At 41.2% G+C, this 21,889-nt stretch overlaps 1 protein-coding gene across 1 annotated transcript in view; it reads left to right on the top strand.

Moving 5' to 3' along the window:
- STK3 (serine/threonine kinase 3) overlaps nt 1-21,889 on the top strand; it is a 294,407-nt gene that overhangs the window by 166,485 nt on the left and 106,033 nt on the right. The window contains exon 8 of the mRNA XM_073550471.1: nt 10,595-10,720. Coding sequence (XP_073406572.1) covers nt 10,595-10,720 — 126 coding nt within the window. The remainder of the gene's footprint in view (nt 1-10,594; nt 10,721-21,889) is intronic.

Below are 21,889 nucleotides of genomic sequence, written 5' to 3' on the forward strand. Positions count from 1 at the left end.
GGGAAAATACTCTGCGTATTGACGAGACAAAAGTTGACCTAATGTTCAATTGCATCTGGCATAGAAATAACACAGCATTTCAGAACAGAAACATCGTATCAATAGTAAAATGTGGTGGTAGTAGAGTGATGGTCTGGGTCTGTTTTGCTGCTTCGGGACCTGGAAAACTTGCTGGGGTAAATTTAACCATGAATTCTACTGTCTACCAAAAAATCCTGAAAGAGAATGTCTGGCCATCTATTCGTGACCTCAAGCTGAAGCACACTTGAGTTTTGCAGCATTACAATGATCCAAAACACACCAGCAAGTCCACCTCTGAATGGCTTAAGAAAAACATTAAGACTTTGGAGTGGCCTAGTCAAAGTACTGACCTTAATCTGATTGAGATGCTGTGGCATGACCATGAAATACAACAACTTTGCAAAGATGAGGGATGTAATTCTGGATTCTCTCAATGAGAAACACTGTTTATCTCTATATCAGCATGGGTTTATGAGACATGTCTCCTGTCAAACCAAATTAATCCATTTTTATGAAGAGGTAAGCTATAGACTGGACCCAGATGAGTCATTGGACATGGTTTATCTTGATTTTTCCAAAGCGTTTGATACCGTACCACACAATAGGTTGGTACACAAAATGAGAATGCTGGATCTGGGGGAAAATGTGTGTAAATAGGGAAGTAACTGGCTGAGTGATAGAAAGCACAGGGTGGTTATAAATGGTATATTCCCTAACTGGGTCGCTGTGACCAGTGTGGTACCGCAGGGGTTATTGTTGGGAGCTATTCTTTTCAACATATTTATTGATGATCTGGTGGAAGGTATACATAGTAAAAATAAATATTAGCAGATGATACCAAACTATGTAAAGCGGTCAATACAAAATAGGATAGTATTCTGCTACAGATGGATCTGGATAAGTTGGAAACTTGGGCCGAAAGGTGGCAGATGCGGTTTAACAAAGATAAATGTAAGGTTATACACATGGGAAGAAGAAGAAATCAATATCACCATTACATACTGAACGGGAACCCACTAGGTAAATCTGACTTGGAGAAGGGCTTGGGGATTCTAGTTAATGCTAAACTTACCTGGAGCAGCCAGTGTCAGGCAGCGGCTGCCAAGGCAAACAGAATCATGGGGTGCATTAAAAGAGGTCTGGATACGCATGATGAGCGCATTATACTGCCTCTGTACAAATTCCTGGTTGTACCGCACATGGAGTACTGTGTACAGTTTTGGGCACCGGTGCTCAGGAAGCATGTAATGGAACTAAAGCGAGTACAAAGGAGGGCAACAAAATTAATAAAAGGGAAGGGGGAATTAAAATACCCAGAGAGATGAGCAAAATTAAGATTATTTAGTCTAGAAAAAAGACGACTGAGGGGGCGATCTAGTAACCATGTATAAGTATATAACGGGACAATACTAATAGCTCTCCGAGGATCTGTTTATACCAAGAAAGGTGACAGTCACAAAGGGGCATTCTCTGCGTCTGGAGGAGAGAAGGTTTTTCCACCAACATAGAAGAGGATTCATTACTGTTAGGGCAGTGAGAATCTGGAATTTCTTGCCTGAAGAGGTGGTGATGGCGAACTCAGTCGACGGGTTCAAGAGAGGCATGGATGTCTTCCTGGAACGTAACAATAATGTATCTTACAGTTATTAGGTTCTTTAGAAGGACGTAGATCTGAGGATTTATTCTGGAGAAATATAGGCTGAACTAGATGGACAAATGGCTTTTGTCGGCCTTGCTATGTTACTAGAGATGAGCGACTTTGCCTTTTTTAGGGTCGAGTCAGGTTTCATAAAGTCGAAGGCCCGACTGAAACACGAAACCCAATGCAAGTCAATGGGGAAGCAAAGTCGGCAGGGAGTGGAGGACAGTAAACACACCTACATGCCGGACCGCTGTTATAAAGTGCGCGAAATCTCGCTCTCTCTCTTCGCTGCACATGTCATCTCGTTGCCCACAGTGTACGTCCTTGCTCAGTGGCTGAAAATAGTCACGTGCAAGCATTCTGGGAAATCCGACTTTGGCGTTCGTTTTGCCGACTGCATGGCCGACTTCACGCTGTGGTCTGGTTTCGGTCGGCGAAACCCGACTTTGCCATAAGTCGGCGACTTATGAATCTGGCCGACCTGTTTCGCTCAACTCTATATGTTACTATGAGTGGCCAAAATTCCTCCAGAACGTTGTAAAAGACTCTTTGCCAGTTATTGCAAACACTTGATTGCTGCTAAGGGTGGCCCAATCAGTTATTAGGTGTAAGGGGGTGGGGGGCAATCACTTTTTCACACAACTGTATGTGTATATATACACTTCTTAAAAAAAGTAAAGAACACTTAAACAACACAATGGAACTCCAATTCAATCACACTTCAGTGAAATCAACCTGTCCAGTTATGAAGCAACACTGATTGTGAATCAATTTCTGCTACTGTTGTGCAACCGGAACAGACAACAGGTAGAAATGATAGGCAAATACCAAGACAACCCCTATAAAGGAGTAGTTCTGAAGGGGGTGACCACAGACACTTTCAATGTTCTCATCCTTTTTGGCTGTTTTGATCACGTTTGCATTTTGCTATTGAGCTCACCCATAGAGGTACGTACAGTAGCATACGGCAGTGTCTACAACCCACAGAAATTGCTCAGGAAGTGCAGCTCATCCAGGATGGCACATCAACGTGAGCTGTGGCAAGAATGATTCCATTGGCTGTCAGCACAGTGTCCAGAGCATGGAGGAGATACCAGGGGACAACCCAGTACAAGAGGAGACGTGGAGGGGGCTGTAGGAGGGCAACAATCCAGCAGCAGAAGTGCTACATCATCCTTTATGCAAGGAAGAGCAGGGGAAGTAGTGTCAGAACCCTGCAAAATGACCTGTAACAGGCCACTAACATCCATGTGTCAGAAACCGACTCGATGAGGGTGATATGAGGGCCCGACGTCCACAACTGGGTGTTGTGCTTACAGCCCAACTCTGTGCAGGGCGATTGACCCTTGCCAGAGAACACCAATATTGTAAGATAGGACATTTGCGACCTGTGCTCTTCACAGATGAGAGAAGGTTCACACTGAGCACATGTGACAGTGTCTTAAGTCACTGTGTAGAATGTTCTGCTGCCTGCAACATCCTCGAGCATGACCAGTTTTGGCAGGTCAGTAATGGTGTGGGGAGACACTTCGTTGGAGGGCCGCTCAGCCCTCTATGTGCTAGCCAGAGGTACCCTAACTGCCATTAGCTATCGGGATGAGCTCCTCAGATCCATTGTGTGACCATATGCAGGTGCAGTCGGCTCTGGGTTTTTTCTGATGCTATGGACTGGCCTGCCCATTTCCCAGACCTTAATCCAATCAAGCATATCTGGGACATCATGTCTCGTTCCATCCATCAATGCCATGTTGCGCCTCAGATTGTCCATTAGTTTACTGATGCTTTACTCTAGATCTTGGAGAAGTAACGTTAGTAGAACCTCCGCTGCCTAATGAGGAGCATGCCCAGGCGTTATAGGGAGATCACACAGGCACGTGGAGGCTACACACAGTACTGAGCATCATTTCCTTGCCTTTAAGCATTTTTGCTGGGGTTGGATCAGCCTGTAATTTGATTTTCCACTTTGATTTTGAATATCATTCTGAATCCAGACTCCCATGAGCTGTCTGTGTGTGTATGTACGTATTTATACTTATCACAAAATTAGAGTATCATGAAAAAGTTAATTTATTTCAGTTCAATACAAAAAGTGAAACTCCATATACAACCCCTGGCAATCATTATGGAATCACCGGCCTTGGAGGATGTTCATTCAATTGTTTAATTTTGTAGAAAAAAAGCAGATCCTGATAGACATGGCACAAAACTAAAGTCAATTCAAATGGCAACTTTCTGGCTTTAAGAAACACTAAAAAAAAATCAAGAACAAAAAATCAAAAAAATGTGGTAGTCAGTAATGGTTACTTTTTAAACCAAGCATAGGGAAAAAAATTATGGAATCACTCAATTCTGAGGAAAAAATTATGGAATCATGAAAAAACAAACCAACAAAAAAAAAACACTCCAACACATCTCTAGTATTTTGTGGCATGGACTTAATGAGTGTCAAACAGTACTCTTCATCAATCTGGCTGCAACTTTTTCTGACTGCTGTTGCCAGATCAGCTTTGCAGGTTGGAGCCTTGTCATGGACTGTTTTCTTCAACTTCCACCAAATATTTTCAATTGGATTGAGATCTGGACTATTTCCAGGCCATGACATTGACCTTGTGTCTTTTTTCAAGGAATGTTTTCACAGTTTTTGCTCTTTGGCAGGATGCATTATCATTTTGAAAAATGATTTCATCATCCCCCAAACATCCTTTCAATTGATGGGATAAGAAAAGTGTCCAAAATATCAACATAAACGTGTGCATTTATTGAAGATGTAATGACGGCCATCTCCCCTGTGCCTTTACTTGACATGCAGCTCCATATCATCAATGTCGGTGAAAATTTGCATGTTCTCTTCAGGCAGTCATCTTTATAAATCTCATTGGAACGGCACCAAGCAAAAGTTCCATCATCATTACCTTGCCCAATGCAGATTCGCGATTCATCACTGAATATGACTTTCATCCAGTCATCCACAGTCCACGATTGCTTTTCCTTAGCCCATTGTAACCTTGTTTTTTCTGTTTAGGTGTTAATGATGGCTTTCGTTTAGCTTTTCTGTATGTAAATCCCATTTCCTTTAGGCGGTTTCTTACGGTTTGGTATATGACTTTCATCCAGTCATCCACAGTCCACGATTGCTTTTCCTTAGCCCATTGTAACCTTGTTTTTTCTGTTTAGGTGTTAATGATGGCTTTCGTTTAGCTTTTCTGTATGTAAATCCCATTTCCTTTAGGCGGTTTCTTACGGTTTGGTCACAGACGTTGACTCTAGTTTCCTCCCATTCGTTCCTCATTTGTTTTGTTAAGCATTTCCTGTTTTGGAGACATATTTCTTTACGTTTCCGGTCTTGACGCTTTGATGTCTACCTTGGTCTACCAGTATGTTTGCCTTTAACAACCTTCCCATGTTTGTATTTGGTCTAGATTTTAGACACACCTGACTGAACAACCAACACCTTTTGCAACATTGCGTGATGATTTACCCTCTTTTAAGAGTTTGATACTCCTCTCCTTTGTTTCAATTAGCATATCACGTGTTGGAGCCATGATTCATGTCAGTCCACTTGGTGCAACATGTCTTCAAGGTGTACTCACTCCTTTTTAGATGCAGACTAATGAGCACATCTAATTTGATGCAGGTGTTAGTTTTGGGAATGAAAATTTACAGGGTGATTCCATAACTTTTCCTTACAATTGAGTGATTCCATAATTTTTTCCCAATGCTTGGTTTAAAAAAGTAACCATTCCTGACTACCACATTTTTTATTCTTGATTTCTTTGTGTTTCTTAAAGCCAGAAAGTTGCCATTTGAATTTACTTTAGTTTTGTGCCATGTCTGTGATCTCTTTTTTTCGACAAAATTAAACAACTGAATGAACATCCTCCAACGCCGGTGATTCCATAATTTTTTGCCAGGGGTTGTATTATATAGAGTCATTACAAACAGATTGATCTATTTAAAGTGTTTATCTCTGTTAATGTTGATTATGGCTTACAGCCAATGAAAACCATAAGTCATTACTGACCCACTGTCAATAAATTAACTTTTTGATCTTCTAATTTTGTGAGACGCACCTGTATATGTATGTTTGTATGTATTTGTATATAAAAAAAATTACCTAGGCAATCAAAAATTTTTTTTCACTTATTCCAATATGGCTTATTGAATATTTTTACCAGCGTAATAACTGAGCAAAATAGATTTCTACTTTGTTAATATCATGGCTTCGAGTTAACATGGGCTTAAGTTTTCGCAGAGCCTGATGATCCATAATGTCACTAGCATGATTTCAGAAAGTTCTAAGAATATCTTGGGATCTTTTCCTTTTTGGTCTGACTGACAATACAACTACTTATGGCTGTCATTTATAGGCCCCTATTGTTAAAATGGTAGCCTATTGATGTCAAACCCTGTCTATTAGACTTATTAGGGTGCAGCAATATGGAAATGTTTGCAACAGAAAATTCTGCTGCATCAGCGAAATTGTTTGCGGAGGTTTTGTTTCCATACTGCCGTGGTTGTTTTTCTGAAACAGTAGCAACTAGGTACATTAGAATGCATCACATCTCATGCACACTGGAGAAAATTTCTGCCTGGAAAATTCTTAGTATGTCATTTTTCTTTTTTTGTGTTGAATTCACTGTGGATTTTGTACCTTGCAGTGCAAAACTTGAAATCTGCATCAAAGTCCACAGCTGAATTTGCATTCAACACTTGTGGATTATGCAGCAGGAAACATCTTCAGCATATCGTACATGTGTGACATTGCTCTTAGGACTCATTCAGACGTCCATTTTTCACGTATAGAACTCGTACCCATTATAATTTATGGATCTGTTCACATGTCCGTGTACTTGGCTCACCGTGTGTCTGCAACAATCATAGAATCATAGAATCATAGAATCGTAGAGTTGGAAGGGACCTCCTGGGCCATCTGGTCCAACCCCCTGCTCAAAGCAGGATTCGCTAAATCATCCCAGTCAGATGTCTGTCCAGCCTCTGTTTGAAGACTTCCATTGAAGGAGAACTCACCACTTCTCGTGGCAGCCTGTTCCACTCATTGATCACTCTAACTGTCAAAAAGTTTTTTCTAATATCTAATCTGTGTCTCCTCCCATTCAGTTTCATCCCATTGCTTCTAGTCTTTCCTTGTGCAAATGAGAATAAAGTTGATCCTTCTACAATGTGACAGCCCTTTAGATATTTGTAGACAGCAATTAAGTCTCCTCTCAGTCTTCTCTTTTGCAAACTAAACATTCCCAAATCCTGCAACCTTTCCTCATAAGACAGGGTTTGCAGACCGGTCACCATTCTGGTCGCTCTTTTCTGAACTTGCTCCAGTTTGTTGATGTCTTTTTTAAAATGTGGTGCCCAAAACTGGACACAATATTCCAGATGAGGTCTGACCAAAGAGGAGTAGAGGGAAATAATGACTTCACGTGATCTAGACTGTATGCTTCTGTTAATACATCCTAGAACTGCATTTGCCTTTTTTGCTGCTGCATCACACTGTTGACTCATATTCAGTCTGTGATCTATTAGTATACCCAAGTCTTTTTCACATGTGCTGTCACTTAGCCCTATTCCTCCCATTCTATATATGCTTTTTTCATTTTTATTGCCCAGATGTAGTACTTTGCATTTCTCCCTGTTAAAAACCATTCTGTTAGTTACTGCCCACTTCTCCAGTTTATTTAAATCTTTTTGAATCCTCTCTCTCTCTTCTCTAGTATTAGCTATCCCTCCTAGCTTTGTGTCATCAGCAAATTTAATCAGTTTACCCTCAATTCCTTCATCTAAATCGTTGATAAAGATGTTGAACAATACAGGGCCCAGGACAGAGCCCTGTGGTACCCCACTTGAGACATTCTTCCAACTGGATGTGCAGCCATTTACGACCACTCTTTGGGTCCGATCACTAAGCCAGCTATGAATCCACCTAACAGTTGCCTTGTCCATTCCATACTTAGTCATTTTTTCAATAAGGATTGTATGAGAGACTTTGTCAAATGCTTTGCTGAAGTCAAGATATACTATATCTACAGCATTTCCTTGATCCACCCAATCAGTGATACCGTCATAGAAGGAAATTAAGTTTAGTCTGACATGACTTATTAGTTACAAACCCATGCTGACTCTGTTTGATCACTTCATTCTTATCCAGGTATTGACTTACATGTTGTTTAATAATTTGTTCAAAGATCTTTCCTGGTATAGAAGTCAGACTCACCGGCCTATAGTTGCCTGGGTCCACCTTCTTCCCCTTTTTGAAGATAGGAACAACATTTGCTCTTCTCCAGTCTTCTGGCACTTCTCCTGTTCTCCAAGAATTTTCAAAGATTATGGAGAGTGGTTCAGAAATTTCTTCTGCTATCTCCTTCAGTACTCTGGGGTGTAATTCATCTGGACCTGGAGACTTGAATTCATTTAGGTTAGCTAAGTGTTTCCTCACTATCTTTCTGTTTATAGATATCCTGGATTCTTCTATTCCCTTAATAGGACAGTGAATAACAGTTGGTGTTACATTTCCTTTCTGAGAGAAAACAGATGCAAAATAGGAATTTAAAAGTTCAGCCTTCTCAACATCCTGTCTTACCATTTCATCATTTTCATCCTGTAAAAATCCTATGGAACATGTAGACATGTTCAATTTTGAACCTCGTCACAGGTCATACTTGGCGCTTGTTAAATCTAAAGGGAGCTGAGATGCAGTACTTGAGACTGGCTACTATTAGGGATGAGCGAATAACTTCGGATAAGTGTTCATCCGAATAGCTATAGCGCTTCCCGAATAGTTGCTTCAGGAACCCGGATACCTGGAGTGCTCACTATAATCAGCGGTTTGGTGCCGCAGCTGCATGTCGCGGCTGTGTCACAGTCACAGCACAGGCATGGAGAATCCAACAAACAAGATGTCCATGCATGTGGTGTGACAGTGACACAGCCGCGACACATGCAGCTGCGGCGCCGAACAGCTGATTATCGGGAGCGCTTCAGGTATCTGGGTTACCATGTCAGCTATTCGGATAAGGAACTGTCTGAAGCTATTTGATCAGCCCTAGCTACTACACATTGAATGGCGCTTTAGTTTTCCACCTTCATACATTAATTAAGGTACTTCTGGCCCATGCAGGACCTGTAAATTGCTCATCAGTGGAAGTACTGGTGGTCGGAACCCACCAATCTGATCTTATCCAAAAGATAAGCCTTCAATATCCAAGGACTGGTTTACCTAATTAATTTCTTTCTTGTCTGAAAGTGTGCAGGTAGGATGTAGGCAGTAGAGGTGCTTGCTATCATTTCCACTGGTGCTATCAGGGATCTGGAGTCTGAGTTTGTGTCCATTTTGGTGGAATCCAAGTTGGAGTTGGTAAAAAATAGATGAACTCCAACTCATAAATTACATAATACATTAGATTCAGTAGTTTAATGCAGGATGTGCTGTACATTTTTTCGTAAGAATCTGGTAAAGTTATGAAATGTCCTATAAATGTCTGTTCTGGTCCTGATCTAAGAATCTGGGCTTTTAGTTGAAGTGAATCTGTGCTGCACTTTCTGTACATGCTCAGTAGTGACCAGTGTTGTGGAGTCAGAGATGAATCTGTGCTGCACTTTATCTACATCCTCAGTAGTGACCAGTGCTGTGGAGTCAGATGAGATGAATCTGTGCTGCACTTTATGCACATGCTCAGTAGTGACCAGAGCTGTGGAGTCAGAGGAGATGAATCTGTGCTGCACTTTCTGTACATGCTCAGTAGTGACCAGCGCTGTGGAGTCAAAGGAGATGAATCTGTGCTGCACTTTATGTACATGCTCAGTAGTGACCAGTGCTGTGGGGTCTGAGGTTTGGCTTCCCCTCTCCACAACCCTGGGTGCAATAATAGTGTCTAGATCTATCGGCTCCTTTGTGTCTTTGGAAAGGCTGAAATGAGTGTCCATCTGTACTTTTAAGCCAAAACACGGTTGAAATTTAAGTCATCCCTTGCATATGTATCCTGCTCTTAGTTTTTGATCAATACTGAGCAAAATACTGCTGTGTAAGGCGGGTTTCACACAATCTTTTTTTTTTTTTTTTCTCGTTTTTTTTTTTTTTTTCATTTTCAGTTTGCCAAACCCATTTATGTTCAGTGTATCCGTCTTTACAAGCTGTTACATATTTTTTTTTTCTTGCATGAAGAAAAAAAATGTCTTTCTTCTCCTACCCATGAAACTGGGAAATATGGGCAGCACACGGATATATGTGATGTTTTGTTTTTTTTTTTCCACCTAGCCATTCACTTTTTTTAGATAGTTTGATCCACAACCTGGATCTAAGTAGCTACATGTCTGTCTTAAAAAAAAATAAAAAAAAAAATAAATCAAAGTGAAAAGATACATTCACTGTAACGGGTTCATGATCTACTCTAAAAAATAATGGATATTTCACATATTCCCCAAAAAACTGATGTTTGGTAGAGCTGTAAGGCTGAATACTATTGTCCACACTCCCAGACCTGTAATTTTCACAGCTTTGTGCACTAGTTTGCATTGTGGAAGTTGCGGGAGGGTCTACCATTACATGCACTGCTCTATAGGGATGACAATAATGGATGGTAAGGCTATGTTCACACTCAGGATTTTTGCTGCAGCCAAAACCTGCTCTCTGAGCAGTAAAAAGGCTGGATTCAAAACTCATGAGTTGTGGTATTTTCTGTCTTCACTGTGCATTTGATGCATTATTTGGGTGCAGATTACTTGTGTGGTGTCTGTTGAATGTTTAAGAAAATTAGTTTTAATCGCCAAAAACATCACAATTGCCTTTGTGCAGCCCACCGTGTACACTGAGCAATACACAAGTATTGCAACATGTTGTTTTAGTTTTATATAAGTTAAGTGTGACACAGAAAATGACAGCACTTTGTGTTGTAATAATAAATGTCTGTATTTTCCTTGCAGCACACATTTATCAAAAATGCTAAACCGGTATCCATTCTCCGAGACCTCATCACAGAAGCGATGGATATCAAGGCGAAAAGACATGAGGAGCAGCAAAGAGAACTCGAGGAGGAGGACGAAAATTCAGTAAGTCCTTATAATCTTACAAGAAATGACATGTTTTGACATTTAATATTTTGATACTTGTTTTTTATCTATATAAATATAATATATATATATATATATATATATATATATATATATATATATATATATATATATATTTTGCAGCATTCTGTAGCGATTTGTATCTTGATGTGGGTATATATTTATTCACTGCCCATTTTTGTAATTTTTTCCCAGTTATTCCAGTATACAGCACGCCACGTGATGATTTATACAGGTGTTGCAATTGGTTGGTCGTCAGCACCAGGTTGTAGGCATGTATACAGTAGGTGAAATAAGTGTTGAAAATGTCATAAATTTTCAAAGTAAATATAATTCTACTGACATGAAATTTTCTCCTGATGTCGGTAACAACCCATCCAATTCACACAGGCAAAGCAATCATACCATAGATGACCAAAATATGTGTGTGATTATGAGAAATAAGAAAAAGTATTGAATACATGAAGAAAGAGAGTTGCAAAAATCCATGGAAAGTCTTGACACCAGCTGGAATTTTATCAGTAATTAGAAAGCAATCCTGCCATTTAGTGAAATCTATGAGCTGGTTCAACTGATGGCCCATAAAAAGTCTCATTACCAAGAAACATCTCATGATGGGTAAAATTGGTGAGTTTTCTCAAGACCTTTGCAGCCTTGGTGTTGTAAAACATGCTAATGGTATTGTTTACAGAAGAATTTCTAAACTACTGAAGGTTCCAGTGAATACTTTTGGGTACATAATCTGGTAGTGTAAAGAACATAGTTTGAACATAAACCGGCTACCACCAGGTGCACGATTTCTGACCGATTAGTGAAAAGAATTATCAGAAGAGCTGTCCAAGAGCCAAGGACCTCCTGTGAAGAGCTACAGAAAGACCTGGAATCAACAGATACAATTGTTTAAAGGAAAACTACACTCACTGGCCACTTTATTAGGTACACCATGCTAGTAACGGGTTGGACCCCCTTTTGCCTTCAGAACTGCCTCAATTCTTCGTGGCAGAGATTCAACAAGGTGCTGGAAGTATTCCTCAGAGATTTTGGACCATATTGACATGATGGCATCACACAGTTGGCGCAGATTTGTCGGCTGCACATCCCTGATGCGAATCTCCCGTTCCACCACATCCCAAAGATGCTCTATTGGATTGAGATCTGGTGACTGAGGAGGCCATTTGAGTACAGTGAACTCATTGTCATGTTCAAGAAACCAATCTGAGATGATTCGAGCTTTATGACATGGCGCATTATCCTGCTGAAAGTAGCCATCAGATGCCTGTTCTTAGCTGAGAGGAGTGGTACCCAGTGTGGTCTTCTGCTGCTGTAGCCCATCTGCCTCAAAGTTCGACGCACTGTGCGTTCAGAGATGCTCTTCTGCCTACCTTGGTTGTAACGGGTGGCAATTTGAGTCACTGTTGCCTTTCTATCAGCTCGAACCAGTATGCCCATTCTCCTCTGACCTTTGGCATCAACAAGGCATTTCCGGCCACAGAACTGCCGCTCACTGGATTTTTTTTCTTTTTCGGACCATTCTCTGTAAACCCTAGAGATGGTTGTGCGTGAAAATCCCAGTAGATCAGCAGTTTCTGAAATACTCAGACCAGCCCTTCTGGCACCAACAATCATGCCACGTTCAAAGGCACTCAAATCACCTTTCTTCCCCATACTGATGCTCGGTTTGAACTGCAGGAGATTGTCTTGACCATGTCTACATGCCTAAATGCACTGAGTTGCCGCCATGTGATTGGCTGATTAGAAATTAAGTCTTAACACACAGTTGGACAGGTGTACCTAATAAAGTGGCCAGTGAGTGTATAAGTAAAGCCCCCGTTAAACATCGCGATATCGCTAGCAATATCGCTGTAACATCACCGATTTTGTGACGTTATAGCGATATTGCTAGCGATATCGCTACATGTGATACTTACCGCCGACCAGCTCCCCCGCTGGTTATCACTGATCGCGCGAGAACGTCCTGGATCATTTCTCGTCGGGCGCTTCCTGTGGATAGACGAGCGACGCGTGGAGGCGGGCGGAGGACGTCTGGATCGCCGCGTCTGACAGGTAAGCAGCGACCCCCGACCCCTGCGATGTCGCTAGTAAGATCTGCCTGTGTGCCAGCTCACTAGCTACCACTTAGCGATGCACCAGCGATCCATATCTTTGTCGGGATCGCTGGTGCATCGCTAAGTGTAACGGTACCCTAATTGACTCCACTTCCATCGCCTATATGCACACTCCTCAACCAAGACTCCATCGCTGAACAAAAAGCATGTTCAAGTGCGCTTAAAGTTTGCTCAACAACAGTTAGACAAGCTGGTGAAATAGTGGGAGAATGTAATCTGGTCAGATTAGACCAAAAATGAACTCTTTGGTTGCCATAATACCAACCGTATTTAGGGGCCAAAAGGCAGTGCATATCACCCCAAAAACACCATACCAACAGTGAATTTTGGAGGTGGGAACATCATGATGTGGGGCTGTTTTTCAGCATATGGCACTGGCAAACTTCATATATACTTGAAGGAAGGATGAAAGGACAAATGTACCGAGGCATTCTTGATAAAAATCTGCTGCCATCTACCAGGATGATGAAGATGAAGCGAGGGTGGACATTTCAGCAAGACAGCAAAGAAAATAAAGCTGCTGAATGGGTCGAGCCAATCACTGGACCTGAATCTAATAGAAAATGTATGGAAGGAACTAAAGCTCAAAGTTCGTAAAAGGAGCCCACAAACCTCAAGACTTGAAGAAGCGTATGTGAAGAATGCTCCAAAAATCACAATTGAGCAATGACTGTGACTAGTCTCTCCATATAGGAGGCGTCTTGAAGCTGTCATCACTAGCAAAGTGTTCAATACTTTTTCCTGTGTCATTTCTCACAACTACACATAACTTAATTTATGGAAGTGTATGGTTTGATATCTTTTCCTGTGTTGATTGGATGGGCTGTTACTGACATCTGATGAGAATTTCATGTCAATAGCACCTTTAGAAATATGTTTACTTAGGGAATTAGTGATGTGTTTATTTAATATTTAGTTCACCCGCTGTATACATGCATACATCTCGATACTGATGACCAAGCCAGAAATCTGCCTGCTTAGCTTGTGCCCATCATTACAGAATAGGGTTCTGCTACCGACTGGACGGCTTGTAGGGAATGGTTCCTGGCACTATGTCAGCGCGATTAATCAGCAGGATGATCTGCATCATCATCAGCAACAACCATGTCCTCTAATCCCGATAACTGAGCACTTCAAGAGGATTCAGTTTCATTGTTAGGAAATGTAGTCACTTGTTTGTGTTGGTAATGCTGTGCGTTGTGGAGGTAGTCAGGAAGGGGCTGACATACCCAGTTCTGCAGAAAGTAAAGTGAAAAAAGCTGGACAGGTTTGTACCTATGCGACTGGAATTCATAGCTATTCAATATGCGATTTCCTTTCCTGCCATGCTTTTTCCCCATGTTTAGAGTTCACTTGAAAGCATTTTGCTCGGTTTTATTATTTTTCTTTTCATTAGATTAGTAACAACCACTTCATTTATTGACTATGATCGGGTACAACGTAGTTGGCCACATTTCAGAATGGCTTCAGATAAACATCAATGGAGGTGACTTATTTTGCAAGTATGCCCCCATCTAACGTGCGTGTGTTATCCAAGTACGGCAGCAAGGAATTCCTCTCAAACATAGTTCCAGCTAGAGTTCCTCCTGAGCGGTGTTTGACCACAGAGCAACGACCCTTTAAGCAAAGCTGACATGTCAAAATTGTGTTTCCAGTGGTATTTTCAGCAGTCACGTTCGTATTGGCACTATACACTATGCAGGCTAGAAAGGACCCCAATAATAGTGCCAGGCAATTTGCTTAAACATAAAGTGGTTGTTGTGTCATAGGTAGAGTTGAGTGATACCGTCCGATACTTCAAAGTATTGGATCGGAATGGATCGGCCGATCTTAAAAAAAAAAAAAAGTATCGGTATCGCCGATTCCGATACCGGAAGTCCCATTCAAGTCTATGGGACTTCCGGTATCGGAATAAGAAAAATCCTGTTTTTCCCTTGTACAGCCTCTCTGGGGTCTGTACGGGCCTTTCGGGGGGCTGTGCCGGCCTGCCAGAGGGTCTGTGCAGGCTCCGGTGGTCTGTGCCGGCCTGCCGGGGGGCTGTGCCGGCCTGCCGGGGGGCTGTGCCGGCCTGCCGGGGGGCTGTGCAGGCTTCGGGGGTCTGTGCAGGCATCGTCCGATGGGACTACAAGTCCCATCGGGCGATGCCTGCTACCATGACAGTGATTGACACATTAGCCAATGATGGGACAGTAGTAGTCCCATCATCCGGCTAATGTGTTGAATGTAAAAAAAAAAAAAAAAAAAAATTACATGCTACATACATACAACATGCATACTACATACATGCTACATTCATACTACATACTACATACATGCTACATTCATACTACATATATACTACATGCAACATACATACTACATACATACTACATGCATGCAACATGCATACTACATATATACTACATGCATGCAACATGCATACTACATATATACTACATGCTACATACATACTACATATATACTACATGCATGCTACATACATACTACATACATACTACATATATGCTACATACATACTACATATATACTACATGCATGCAACATGCATACTACATATATACTACATGCATGCAACATGCATACTACATATATACTACATGCTACATACATACTACATATATGCTACATACATACTACATATATACTACATGCATGCTACATACATACTACATACATACATACTACATATATGCTACATACATACTACATATATACTACATGCATGCTACATACATACTACATGCTACATACATACTACATATATACCACATACATACCACATACATACTACATACATACTACATACATACTACATACATACTACATGCTACATACATACTACATATATACTACATGCATACTACATGCTACATACATACTACATATATACTACATACATACTACATACATACTACATGCATGCTACATACATACTACATGCTACATACATACTACATATATACTACATGCATGCTACATACATACTACATGCTACATACATACTACATATATACTACATGCATGCTACATACATACTACATACATACTACATGCTACATACATACCACATATATACTACATACATACTACATACAATACATTCATGGGGAACAATGTGACAAGTATTGGTAAGTATGTTACTCTGTTATATGTACTGTATGTCTATGTATGTATTGTATGAATGTATTGTATGTAGTATGTATGTAGTATATATGTGGTATGTATGTAGTATATATGTAGTATGTATGTAGTATATATGTAGTATGTATGTAGCATGTAGTATGTATGTAGCATGTAGTATGTATGTAGCATGCATGTAGTATATATGTAGTATGTATGTAGCATGTAGTATGTATGTAGCATGCATGTAGTATATATGTAGTATGTATGTAGTATATATGTAGTATGTATGTAGCATGTAGTATGTATGTAGCATGTAGTATGTATGTAGCATGTAGTATGTATGTAGCATGTAGTATGTATGTAGCATGCATGTAGTATATATGTAGTATGTATGTAGCATGTAGTATGTATGTAGCATGCATGTAGTATATATGTAGTATGTATGTAGCATGTAGTATGTATGTAGCATGCATGTAGCATGCATGTAGCATGCATGTAGCATGCATGTAGCATGTAGTATGTATGTAGCATGTAGTATGTATGTAGCATGTATGTATGTAGTATATATGTGTTATGTATGTAGTATGTATGTAGCATGTAGTATGTATGTAGCATGCATGTAGTATGTATGTAGTATATATGTGTTATGTATGTAGTATGTATGTAGCATGTAGTATGTATGTACCATGCATGTAGTATGTATGTAGTATATATGTGTTATGTATGTAGTATGTATGTAGCATGTAGTATGTATGTAGCATGCATGTAGTATGTATGTAGTATATATGTGTTATGTATGTAGTATGTATGTAGCATGTAGTATGTATGTAGCATGCATGTAGTATGTATGTAGTATATTTTTTTTTTTTTTTTTTTTAACATTTAACACATTAGCCGGATGATGGGACTACTACTGTCCCATCATTGGCTAATGTGTCAATCACTGTCATGGTAGCAGGCATCGCCAGATGGGACTTGTAGTCCCATCGGACGATGCTTGCACAGACCCCCGGACATCAGCACAGCCCCCCGGCAGGCCGGCACAGCCCCCCGGCAGGCCGGTACAGACCCCCACAGGGTGCACAGACCACCGGCAGGCCGGCACAGCCCCCCGGCAGGCCGGTACAGACCCCCACAGGGTGCACAGACCACCGGCAGGCCGGCACAGCCCCCCGGCAGGCCGGTACAGACCCCGGGCAGTCCACACAGCCCCCCGGCAGGCCGGCAGAGACCCCCGGAAGGCCCAAAATGACGGCGCATCATGATGCGCACACACCGCGCATCATGATGACGTCAGGCTGTCAATCAACTTTGAACTTCCGATTCCGATGCCGACTTCCGATATTGAAAAAATATCGGAAGTCGGTATCGGAATTCCGATACAGCAAGTATCGGCCGATACCCGATACTTGCGGTATCGGAATGCTCAACACTAGTCATAGGCATTGGATTACCTTTCTACAGAATAGCTCAATAGCAGATCATTGGTGGTCCAATACTTGATACCGCCTCCAATCATTTATTCTGGATGTAATCACCTTGAATAGATGCACCGAGCACAGCTCGGAGTCAAAGCTGTTCTGCAGCATCCAGCATCTGCTGCTACACTTTAAATGATGCTTTAAGCCTAGTAACTTCATTCAATCTGTCTACATCCAGCCTCTGCCGGAGCAAAACTAGCTGATTGGTGGGTGTGCCGGGCATAAGACCCTCGCCAATCTGCGATATTACATAGTACATTACATATTTACAACTTATTACAGTTTTTTGTGTTCTAAAGTTGTATTCCAATAAATATATATTATGTTCTATCTAAATGTCTTGATTATTGTATCATAAAAATGATTAAATGTCTGATGTTCACATTGTACTACAATAAATTTTCACTTAAATATAAGCAATATATGTCGGAGTTGAAGTCATGGAGTCGGAGTAAGGGAAATTGAGGAGTCGGAGTCGCAGGTTTGGCTTACCGACTCCACAGCCCTGTCTATCAGTGTACCCGGTTACCTTACATCTCTTTTTGTAAGATTTAAAGAGGGTTGTGCCACAATGGACAATTATTACCCGTTAGTGCGAATTGATTTGCAGGAAGTCATTAACTTGTAGCCGCTAGACGGGAGTCCTAAGAACCGCCTCAGGGTTCCTGTCAATGTGTCAGAGATGACTGACGTGGCCCACAAACTGGGTCCGTGCTCACCAACTCTATGAATTGTTCCAAAGGTGGGAGATAACGGTATAATTATTGGGGGTCTCACAGACCACTGCAATGGAAAGCTTTAGCCTGTCGATCTGTATCACTTCATGACCGTCATGTGGAGGAGGAATTTTGTATTACAGTATATAATAATGTGTGCAAACTGTAAAGCGCTGTGTAATAGGTTAGCGCTATATAAAATGAAGATTATTATTATTATTTAGCGGTGGTCATGCACTTGCCACACCCTGCTCCATAGAAGTTTGGAACAACCCTTTTACAGAGATGACCATTTTTTGAAATTTTTTTGGGGGGAAAACCTGGGTGATGACCTATGCAGCTTATATGTCCCCCAGCTCCTCCAGATGCATTAATATTGAGAGAGCGTGCTCAGATAAGGTGTTATCTGAGCATGCTTGTATCCTTATCAAGTATATTTGGTGTGTTCGAAAAATATGCTCGAGTCCCGCGGCTGCATCTCTCGCAGCTATTCGACAGCCGCCACACATGCAGGGATTACCTGTTTGTTAGACAATTCCTGCATGTGTTGCAGCTGTAGAACAGCCGCGAGACAGTAAGTTGCGGCGACGCGAGCTTGTTTTTCTAACATGTCAAAATGCTCTATTAGCACTCAAGCATGCTCAGATAACACCTTATCAGAGCACGCTCGCTCATCACTAAAATCTCTGCATCAGCGTGAATTATTCTGTCCCACACGCACTGCGATATATAGGATTACACATGTACAAAACCTCAAAAAGACATTACCAGTTTCCATGTCGGGCCCATGAGACGAGCACGGGCCGCTCTATACTGCACTTCTTATTTTGCACCATTTCCTCTCTTGTGTATGTTGGCATCCCTGCCTGTACCTCTTACCTCCTTTCCTATAAATGATAGATTCGGGGCTAAACCAGTCCTCAGTATGCAGCGAGAACACAGAAAAAACAAAGCCGAGTGACCCTGTTCTTTAAGGTAATAAATATTTGGCCGTTTTCCCTGCAATCTGTCATGAACTGAGGTCTGATTGTGATACATTCCACCGCACAGCTGCTTGACCTCCTGAATCAAAATCCTATCCAAAAAATTAAAATTCTCTAGAAGAGGCCAGTCATAGTCAGTATGCTTAAACTAACATTTAAGCGTTCAGATCTCCGCTACCCCCCCTGTAGAATACTTTGCTTGCCGTTTTCTGCTAATTAAAAAAATCTGTTTACTTACCTCAGCACCTATCAAAACATGTCAGGCTGTCAGAAGAAGTTTCCATCACAGCGCTCACACCAATAAGATGTACCCGGAGCGGCAGCCCTGTGTAACAGGCTCGTACCGTCACCTTAAAGGGCCTTCTTCTGTGGAGCAAATTCCATCATTTTCTTTTGGGGGGCTCACATGAATCTTCTCTATTAGATGAATAGGATATTTTAATGTATTTACCATAAAAATCCCAGCGTCTTACCCTAGAAGATGTGGCATGTCCTTGTATTAGGCAGACAGCCCACTAATTATAGGTGGGTTCAGATAGCCGTATCATATGCAGACTGCAATGCCCGGACTGATCGAGGGTCCCTTGACCCAAGCTTACAGCCTACATTATAACTGTTTAAAAGGAGCTGTGCAGTAATCATCATTATCTGTGATATAACCTTCTTTCTTACCCCTGTGGATCACTGCAGCTAATCTGCGACCACTATTGGGCTTATGCTCATTTAGTTCCCTCTGATAAACCTCAGATAAGTGGAAGTAGTGATAGTGCAGGAGCCCAATAGCGGTTGTTGATTTTTTAGTGGTCTCGCTTAGCATCACGTGAAACCCCCAGAGAACCTATGTCGACATCGATAAAGCAGCGCTGGCGCAGGAGGTGTCCGTTTGATATCTTATCTGTATGGCATCCAGTTAAAAAGGGAAGTTATACAGCTTGGTGTCCATATGTCATCCTGTCTTTAATGCAAAGATAAAAGCTACAAATGGCATGTGAGACCATGTAGCGGGCTTACTGACAGATTCTCAGGTAAATCATTCTGCAGCCAGCAGAAGACCGTGGATCATAGAAGCTATGGAAGGCAAACTGTGCAAAATATTTGAGGCCCAATTACAAAATTGATTTTTAGCCTCCGTGACATTAAAGGAAAAAAAAATGTTGAACAGTTCCTTAAAGGGAGCCTAACATAAGGGGAAATAAAAAACTATTCTATTAAATTTCTTTTGGTTTGACCTTTGCTTGTCAGAATAATCATGTTTATGGCTTTTTATTTCAATGAATTGAAAATTGGCACTTCATGCGATTTACAGGCAGTGAAAACGTACAGATATGATGAAAGGTGCGTGGATAATGGACAGATCGCAGCTCATGAGCTATTACACAACTTACTGCCTGTGCTGCTGATTCCTTCTGCACATTCATTCCCCTGATCTGTAAATAATTGGCTCCTAGTCTTTCATTTTGTTGTCTTTGGCTCCCCCTTGTGGTACATAGGTGAACTGCATACTTTTAGGAAACGGCCAGTGTGATTATTTTGCTATTAAAATGGAGGCACAGAATTACAGATTTTTTTTTTTCAGCGCTTAGAGCAGAGGTCCCCAACTTTTCTGACTTTGAGAGCCACGTTCAACTGTGAGAGAGCATCATGAGCCACAATCCTGCTCCTGCCCCACTCACAGTAGTGACACCCAGAGCCCCCTATTAAAGGTATAATCAGGGCTATGGAGTCTGAGTCGTGGAGTCGGAGCTCATTTTGGTGGAGTCGGTATAAAATAGTCCGACTCCTAAAATATATAATAAATTGCGTACAGTAGTTCAATGCAGAATGTGCTGAATATTTTTTCATTGGAATTTGGGAAAGTTTTGAAATGTCCTATAAATGACTGTTCGATTCCTGATCTAAGGCTACATTCACACAAAGCATTTTTGCTGCGTTTTTTGAGGATACGTTTTTCAGCTGCAAAAGCAGATCAGCTGTTTAAAAAACCGCATCACCGGAAAGGTGATTTCAATAGCAAAAGCAGATTAGAAGTCTGCTCTATCTATCCATGTATCCATATCTGTCTATCCATATCTTATCTGTACCAAAAAGAATGAAAGCCGGGTAGCACACAGACTAACACTCCTTCTTTTATAGCACCAGTCAGGTACACCTCATAGCTGCCCAAAAGGATGCCCAGGACAGGCATTGCTCGTCTTCAGTAACACATCAACATCAATTGATAGTTGGAATAAATAGACTGCATTCACCACATCTTAAGGTGCAGGCTTTATTTTCAAGTGTAGGGGTGTGAAGTATGAGGTTCTGCAGCAGCTGAGGTGTGCAGTATGAAATTCTGCGGAACAGTATGAGGTTCTGCCCCCCCCCCCAGTTTTGATCCTGGCTAAAACCGTTTCTTATAGATATGGCAAACCCTCAGGTAACCCTAAATGAAGGTCAATGCACACAGGTGGCTGAATTGAAGGAATTACTTAATCACCTATTTACCGTGACTAAAAAATTACAAGCTGAGAATTTAACTCCTGGCATTTTTATAAGGGAGTGGAGGAACTTGCTATTTTGCCTGTCCCAAAGAGGAGATTTAATCGCAGATGGCATTTCTGCTTCAATGAACCGGAGAGAGACACAGCTATTGGAAAATAAAATTTTTCTGGCAGCTGTTTATGTGGACCCAAGTCATCGTATATTGCTTGATGATCAACAGCTTACTAAAGGAAAAGAA

This window comes from Dendrobates tinctorius, unplaced genomic scaffold (genome assembly GCF_039654945.1).
Source record: "Dendrobates tinctorius isolate UK_male_01 unplaced genomic scaffold, ASM3965494v1 ptg000165l, whole genome shotgun sequence".
NCBI classification, from domain to species: domain Eukaryota; kingdom Metazoa; phylum Chordata; class Amphibia; order Anura; family Dendrobatidae; genus Dendrobates; species Dendrobates tinctorius.